The 9,145-nt window shown below is 44.2% G+C and overlaps 1 protein-coding gene across 1 annotated transcript; it reads right to left on the bottom strand.

The window, feature by feature from the left end:
• Positions 1-5,372: 5,372 nt before the first annotated feature.
• On the bottom strand, positions 5,373-8,264 carry wnt10b (wingless-type MMTV integration site family, member 10b; the record flags this gene model as incomplete). The annotated part of the gene is made up of 4 exons (XM_083674836.1): positions 5,373-5,876; positions 5,995-6,428; positions 6,815-7,077; positions 8,191-8,264. The coding sequence occupies 4 exons, from the start codon at positions 8,262-8,264 to the stop codon at positions 5,373-5,375; spliced, it is 1,275 nt and encodes a 424-aa protein (XP_083530962.1).
• Positions 8,265-9,145: the final 881 nt, after the last annotated feature.

Genomic DNA, 9,145 nt, shown 5'->3' on the forward strand with positions numbered 1-9,145 from the left:
ACTGGCAGGTAAATGCGAAAGGCAGAACGCTGCATAAGAAAGTTAGTGGGCTGTTGGAGGCATGAACCGTCGTAATTCACGTAAGTCTCAGTAACGTATCTTGCAATTCACTTAACTCTCACGCAACGTATCTTTAGTTTTTGACGTATCTTACAGCACCACTGGTGGTCAAACACTGGTATAGCCAGATAATACGTGCACACAGAACGTATTCTTCGGTCTGCAGAAATGATCAGAAAGTATTCTGTTGGAGACTATGTTGCGTATCACACTGATCTGTTGATCTGCTTGTTTTATTGCCTTCAGTAACTGATAATATTCTGAATGATATAGCTGTAGTCTAAGTGTGTGAAAGGTCATTATAATGTTTGTGCTTTGAAAAGTCAGAACGTGCAGAGGTCTGTTCTGCATCACCAGGTGATGACATTTGAATAGCAGTTATCTCTAGGCCACTTCTTTTTTTACCCTGTCAACAGAGAACACTTGCATCTATTACAATTTAAACATCAAGGAAGGTGACACCAAGAGGCTGAACAAACTTATTAGGAAAGCTGGTTCTGTCCTCGGTGTCACCCTGGACATTGTGGAGGAGGTGGCCAATAGGAGGATAAGGACCAAACTGCTGGCCATCATGGACAATCCCTCCTATCCCCCACATGACACTGTGGCAGAGCAGTGAAGCTCCTTTAGCAACAGATTACTACAACCACGTTGCACTATGGAGCGCTATAGGAGATATTTTCTGCCTACCGCAATAAGACTATATAATCTATCTATCTGTATAATCTATCTATCTATCTATCTATCTATCTATCTATCTATCTATCTAAAATTATATCTGTCATCTGGATATTATGTCAGCTGGAATAAAATGTAACACCTGTCTTCTCACTATGAAAATATGTGAGTGTATGAAAATGCCTATGGCTATGTAAGCTATATAGATTTTTCCATCAATTTGCAACTGCATCATAGTGGCCACATGAAACATCTGTCGCAAAAGGACTCGCTATGATGTCTAGCAATCTAGTGTTTGCTGTATATTCGAGCAATAAAACTGAGATGTCGGTTTGACTACATTTATAGAAACATGTAGAACGAAACACTGTATGCATCAGCTGTACCATGGCAACTCTGATTTCCACCATCCTCACCTTGCAGTCACGACCATGCAGTATTAGGTGGCCTGAATGTCGTAATTTCTCAGCAACCCCTACACCAAATTGTCCATTTGTAACGTCATGACACGATGCCCCATTCATTTTTGTACGTTTACATCAACATTTTCTATTCCTCATTTCATTCCCACTTACCTCTTGTTAGCGGTACAGGCTGGATTCGGGCAAACGCGTTAGGATACTCACGCGATAAACTAAACCAAGAATGACTCTGTAATTCTAAAATCACGCGATAATAATCCCATCAAGAATACAGCTCTCCTTTTCTGCGTGGGTCACCAACACCCCCTCTCTCTCCCTCTCCCTCTCTCTCTTACTTGACTCATAAATTGCCAGAAACAGGGTTTGGTTCCACTCCCATTTTAATTCAGTCAAATTGGAAAATCAATGAAGGTTATCCATTATTTTCAGAACATTATTTCAATGCTATTCATTGAATTTCAAGCTGTCTATTGATTTTGTTGAAATTTAAGTGGCCCCAATCCTGGTCTGAGGATTTAGTTGAAATACCGATTGGGGTTATTTGGTGTCTCATGTCTAAGACTCCTATGACACTATTCAAGACTGGACATGTCTGTGTTGCATTGAAACCAGGGGAGGCTGGTGGAGGTAGAAATCAGAGGACAGACTCATTGTAATGCATGGAATGGAATGGAATGAGGAATGGTATCAAAGACATATTTGATACCATTCCTCATACCATACAATGAGCCTGTCCTCCGATTTCTACCTCCATCAGCCTCTACTGATTGATACTGTCAATGCCTGTCACGTTTTTGTGACATTGTAAGAGAACAGGCAGAAATCAATACAACTGACTAAATCAATATGAAACAGAGATAATGACTAGAGGCAACATACATTAATTATTCAGGCATGAAACGCCTTAATGAATTAGTAAATGAAAAAAATATGCCAAAAGATACTTCCTGGCAGACTTCAGTGTGTCAGAGATGATCTGACAAGAGGTAGCATTTAAGGGCAACACAACTGAACTCCAATTTGTGCAGACATTTCTTTTAATTGTGTTGAGTCATTTGCCAATAGGTAGGAAATCAAGAATAGACACAAAATATGAACAATTCCATTGCTAGGCCTGCTTGAGTCTGAGTCTGAGCTGAGCCACATTTAGAGCATCTTAAGGTGAAGGCCTGCTTTTGTTAAACACCTTCGCTCCATTTGAAATATAGGTTCAAAGAACGTGAGTTCACCTCATCATATTTTCTTCTGTCACTGGTTTGATTTGTTGTCAGTTAAAACACACACATAGCAGAGTAGTGTGGGTCCTCTAACTATAGGTAACGTGTTGATGTATCAGAAGTGTGACTCTCCCACATGTCTGTCAGAGACTCTGTGATAGATGTGTTTATCAATTCAGCGGTTAAGGCAAAGAAAAAAAGAGCCTGAGCAGATGTTTGCAGCTGCACACCAGATTACAGGGTGGAGTGGATGGTGGGGGAGTGTGCTGTGTTTGTGTGTGTTGGGAGTTTGAGGGGGTTACAGGGGGGTTACAGTGGGTAGGGGTTGGTGGTAGGAGAACTAGGGTGGGGGGTGGGAGTTATGATTTAAAGGAGCCATTCCTCTGAAGTGTCTGCCAGCGTGCACCCCAGCAAACACAATCACAAGTCTGCTTGGTTCTGCTCGTTGAACTAATGAGGGCTTGCACATTGAGGGCAGGGCTTTGATGTTCTGGGTAGCTGGCTCCTTGTGTTTTCTCTGCCTTTCTCCTTCTCCCCCTGTCCCACATCAAAAATTAAAGGGGAGTCGAGAAGCAGATGTTTTGAGCTATGTATTTATCCAGAATATACTTGACTCTCTTCCCTCTCTCTCGGTTAGTCTTTACTATGTACTGTATATATACTGTACATATGTACGCTATGTATCAATCTATCTTTCTATCTCGCTAAACAAAATTGTGAATCATCTTCTGTTAAACATATAATCATCCTGTCAATCAACGTGGATAACTTTTATCTTTCGTAACTTCCCCCCTCTCTCTTTAATTTCACAGAGTCTGGTTGTCATTACTCCAGGGGCAGTCAATGTGTTGCTATGCATGTGTCAGTGTCTGCAGCGATGGAGGGAGAGAGCGGGAAGGAGAGAGAGGGGGGGGGGGGGGGGGGGGAGTGATCCAGGGCTGTCCAACCACTCTGTCTCACACATGGGAGAAACAGTGACAGGAAATTCCCTTTCGCAGCAGCTCCAGGGTGAAAAGATAAAGGAATGAAGAAATGCAAACCAGAGATCCAGTCCCTTATCATTCCACACCAGTCTCTCTCCCCCTCTATTTTATTCTCTCACCAAAGACCAGAGTGAGCATGCTTGATCGAGGAATGGGGACCGTCACTCTTTCACAGCGTGGAGTGTTTCATGGAGTGTCTGAATCAGTACATGTTAATACTAAAATGTCATTTTACAGGTTTATAATGACGGTCTATAAGGTCTATAGCCCCAAATGAGTATGTGAATCGATATGACCTGGATCCTCTCAAATGTGTGTGGCCTCCACGTGTGTATCTTGGAATGCTCTAATTGTAAACCCAGTCAGGCGTTCACTTGGGCATTGCGCTGAAGCTGCTGGACGCTATGTGGGACGAGTGTGTAAATCTTCCAGCAGCCCTGTCTCTTGACTGTCTGTCTGCCTTCTTGTGTGTCTGTCTGTTTGTCTGTGTGTCAGTCTGTCTGTCTGTCTCTGAGGCAGCTGCACAGACAGGAACTCACCGTTCTCAGCAGCACATGGTGCAGTCTCCCTTGGCTGTGAACTCTGGACAGATGATCCCTCCAAGGATCACACAGAAAAGACTGGTATAATCGCCCCCCTCTCCTGATTTCTCTCTCCAGTAATAAAAGTCCTGCTTTCAGGAAACAATATCCTGCTGCCATAAAAAGCCATTCTCTCTGCATGAAGCAGCCATAAAAAGGCTCTCTCCTATGTTGAGTACAGAGTATATACCTCCCAACCCTACTACACCTCAGCTCAACATCAGACCCCTTGTCCGAGCCATGTGAATAGAGCATGTCTATGTCTAGGTTTGACATACTCTTGTGTTAGTATACACATGTGGACTCTTTTCAAGTGCACTAACTGCACTTGAAAAGAAATGTGTGTGGGTGCATGAGATCAAATCCATACTGTCCTAATACAATGAGACAATGCTCTCAGCAAAAAAAGGTACACGCATATGTTTGACATAATAATTATATTGATTCACTAAAATAAATCATCAATCACAAAACAATAGTAATAACAATGATACAGTATGTGTTATCATTTCCTGGTTATGATTGTTACAATTCTAGGTATTACCTAAATGACCTGCTGTTCAGTGTGGAGAGTAGGGATTGACATTTTCCTTGAAAGAAAGGTTACATTAGTTCACCCACGAGCCAAATATGTTTGTTTTTCTGCCCATGGATCCAAGAACATCCATGGGCAGAACAAACTGTCCCAATGATTGGCTTTAGAGTGACTCTAAATTAATGGAACCCACTAGTCTTGCTGTCAGTTGAGGCACAGGTGCAAAATATCCAATGAGTATACATAATTGTCGTTGAATTCGTTAGAAAAAGCCCCTATCAAAACTCATGGCATGGCATGACATGCCTGTTTTCCACTGCCTCACTGTTGTGTTCAGGCTTTGTTGACTCATGGCATCAGTTCACCATCCCGAGCAACACTTGGGTCTCACTTGTTCCTCTCATAAACTTGTCCCCAATGGCAGAATGATGCCATAGCAAAAATAAGCTTACAAAAATATACATTTTTCAAGTACACAAGAGCTGTACACTGCAATAGTAGGTATGACTTTAAATAATAAAAAATTTGTTCTTGCTGTTGTTCTTTGTATTGTGGGGGAGAGCAGATGGGGTCCAGGGCATTTTCATGGCTGAGGAGGCAGCGTCCAAACAGGCCAAGGAAAGACAAATGACATGAGTCACCTCCTCCTCAATCTCTGACTTGGCATTTTGAGAATAACAACAGCAACAAAGGGAAAATAGATCCCAGATGATGGAACAAAAAAATAAAAGGAGAGAAGGGGGTAAACAGATTCTGTGGGAGACTTCCACAAGGAGAAAAAACAAACACCACACAAAGGGGTGGGTGTGTGGGTGGGAGTCATGGGAGTTGGTTTGCTGTCCTGTGTGCGTGTCCTGGATGGATCTGGGCAGGAGGCTGAGCCAGTGGCGGTTCGCTTACTTGCACACGTTGACCCACTCGGTGACACGGCACTCCTCACACAGCACGTAGCAGCACCAGTGGAACCGACAGTGGCAGCGCTCGCTGCGCGTCTGCTTCAGGATGTTGTGTCCGCGGCCGCAGCACAGCGAGCCGCAGCTGTCCATGCTGTGGCTGGTCTTGTTGCAGATACGCCCCTGCGTACCCAGAGAGTCCAGGGACGGCTCACGCTCGCAAAAGTCTGGGGACTTCTCAAAGTAGACCAGCTCCCGTGATACGCTCCTCCGACGGGCCCCGTTCAGCCCCCCTGCACCGCCGCCACTGTTCCCGTTCCCCGCTCGGGGGTTGAACACGCCGTTGTTCTTGTTCTGAGAGTTGATGAAGATGGCCGACAGGAACTTGTCCCTTAACAGTGAGCCCATCAGCCGGAACTCTGGGGACACGTACCAGCAGGTCTTGAACTGGCAGCTGCCTGATGTGCCATGACACTTGCACTTCCTCTTCATGTTGTCAGTCACTAACTGTGCAGGGAAAGACAATGATGTAAACAAATAGGAGAAACTTATCGGCAGATCTTATCCTCATAATAATACGATTTCTCAGGATGAGAAATGTGTGTATGTCAGTCTCCCCACTCACCTGTCGGCCCACCCGGTTGTTGTGTATCCTCATACGGGCGTGAATGTCCCGCGGGGACCCTCGGGAGTCTAACCAATCCCTGGAAAACCTCTCCCCGAAGCGGGCGTCATGACTACAGCCCCCCCACTCCCAGGTCTCCTGCAGGGAGGTGACGTCGTCTGGCAGGGGCTTGAGTAGAGTAGAGGGGTGGGCAGAGCGCAGGTTAGCTGGCAGCTCTGTGTGGCGAGAGGGGTGTGCCACACCCATGCCTGCCCCGCCCCTCTGGAGGGTCTGCAGCTGCAGCTGGGTGAGTTTGAGGCGGATCTTGTCATCGTCCAGGCGACGCTTGGCCTCACAGCCACAGCCCCGGAGCTTGCCCAGGCTGCAGGCAGATGCAACAGAGTGGGCCACGCCGGCGGCCAGCAGGGATAAGGAGAAGGCACTCTCCCTAAAACCTGGAGGGGAGACAGACAGATACAATATATTCAGTTTCATTTCAGTTGATCATGCTGTCTGTACTCTAGATACCCAGGGAAGATGTCATGCTCTTTCACAATTCGTATTCCTTACCCTATACTCCATCTGAGCAATATTTAAAAAATGCCAAAAAAAGATACACACTTTACACATTTTGTGCCATACGCCTCAGTCATTAGTGCAATGGAATATTTTCCTGTATCATGTTAAAATCTTTGCAAGCCACAGCCCTCACATATCATAATTGAGCTTCTCTCAATTCCTTGAACTATATGTAAACATCCTGTCCAAGTACAAGTCCTACCTTTATATCTATTTATATCTATTATTCCGACCCCACCTCCTGAGTCCCTGAGTCTCTCACCCCTGTTGAGAATGGCGCTGTGATGGGGCAGCTTGCCGTGGCTCTCCAGTGAAGAGCAGTTCCAGCGCTGGTCTCTGAGCTGGTGTTGGCACTCATGGATGGCCACCTGGATGCCCTGCAGGGCAGAGGCCGTCACATCAGGACTGCGCACACACAGACGCATCTGACGCTTGCTCAGGCCTGCCAGGCGCAGGCACACTGAGTTAGGGGTCAGCACAGGATCTCCTGCCACCTTCAGGCCAAGGATGTCATTGCACAGCACCCTGAAGAGGGAGGAATTCATAACTGAATGGAACTTAATGACGTGGAGATCGAAAAGTGATAATCTTTCCCAATAGATGGAATCCTGCTTATTTCTCAGGATTTAACCAGAATTTCTATTTACCATTAAAACAAATAACTAAAACAATGGCAAAACATTGGAGCAGTGATTAGAGCACACTCAAGTATGTGATGAACCATGTTCATGTTAGCTGTCACTAGAGTAAATAAGGTATTGAAAGTACAGTAATGCTAGACTTACGTCATGTATTTATACCTGCACACATAATCTATGTTTGTATTAATGTGGTGATTAAATGTTTATTATGTGATTATTACATTACGTTATGTTAAAATATTCCACTGTCATAATATTTGTGTTTTGTCTACCTCCTGCATTCATTGGCCTAGTTGTAGTTCTAGTTTTGCAAAAACAGTACTAAAGCAAAACAATGTAGATATGTGGTTGAGAATGTGAATAGCATTGTTGCTAAATCAACTAGACTATCTACCTATTGACAGCTGGGGTATTACAGACAGAGATTTACATGTCCTTAATCATGCAGTCTCTGTTGGTTATAAGTAGCTTTGTGTGTGTGTGTGTGTGTGTGTGTGTGTGTGTGTGTGTGTGTGTGTGTGTGTGTGTGTGTGTGTGTGTGTGTGTGTGTCTGTGTCTGTGTACAGTATGTGTGTGTGTGTGTGTGTGTGTGTGTGTGTGTGTGTGTGTGTGTATGCGTGCGTGCGTGCGTGCGTGCGTGTGTGTGTGTGTGTGTGTGTATGTGTGTGTGTGTGTGTGTGTGATGTTGATCAAAGAAAGCAGTAGAAGCAAGAGAAAAGTCTAAATCAAGGCAGAGGTGGTATAATAATGACACAGGGGGAAAGATGTAAAGGTATTGTAGTTCTGTATCTATAAATACCTGTTAGCTCAGAATACAGTCTCGGCTATAATATAATGTTCAGAGTAAGATTAATGTAATGCCAGTATTAGCCTAGCCTATCATTTGCCTGCTATCACTTTTCATTTCATTCATTTTAGATGAGTCTTTGTCTCTCTATGTTTTTCCCGGACGGTACATCTAACATTTCAACTTTCACCACTCTCTCGCACTACTTACGTTAATGCAGGTGACATAAGTGCCGCGGTCAAAATCAGGACTTGGTCCCAACGGAGTTTGAGTGATATCTCCATTTTGGTAAGCGTCTTTCCCGACGTGACATTAAAACACTGGTGTGATAATCGTTTTAACAAAGAATTGAAGAAGAGTTGAGTATTATCGATGTGCCTCCCAAAGCTAGAGGAGTGAAGAAAGAGAACTGAATCGTTTGGGGCGAATGTGAAGGGGAGGGGGAGAGAATAAGGGAGGGGAGATGCCTCTACAGGCGGTTGTTTCCAAAGTATTGACCTCATGAAAAAGCATCAACATGTAATTGTTATATAGTCTAACTGTAAATATGACTGTTAGCCCAAGCTGTATAGTGCAGTGTTCGAATGTTTACACGTGAGGACCACTTTCCTCTCCATCCCTCGCCATCATATCGAGTAAAAGGAACACGGGACGAATCTGAGTGAGGATAAGCGACACTGTTGAGCAGATAAACAAACCCAACTGATTTAATATCACTGATACCCTCATTTGCTGGATACAATTTTAAGACAACGAAAATGTCATAGCAAGATGACATAAAAGTGAAAAATCAAGATAGATTCACAAAATGAATGCATCTTGGGGGAGAAGGGGGGGGGCTGATTCCACTGTACGACAGGGAGGCAGCAGCAGGCAAGCGTCTCTGCTCGCAGCGCTCCAACAATACTGGGTACATAGTCATCTGGTCCCCCCTTCCTCCCACCTCAATCAGCACGTCTGTTCTTTATTATTGTGTTAGAAACAACTTCACTCCATACCAGTCTGAATCTTTTCATTTCAGAGTAAGAAAGAAAAATTTCTATACAGGACAGAATATCATGCCATTTGCAAAACAAGTAACCAAATAGCCTATGTATTTTTCTTGTGATTAAACATGTTATTGTTTTTTGTCCATACTTTAAAAGTCGAATGTTTGCAGAATAGG

This window comes from Argentina silus, assembly GCF_951799395.1.
Source record: "Argentina silus genome assembly, chromosome: 8".
NCBI classification, from domain to species: Eukaryota; Metazoa; Chordata; class Actinopteri; order Argentiniformes; family Argentinidae; genus Argentina; species Argentina silus.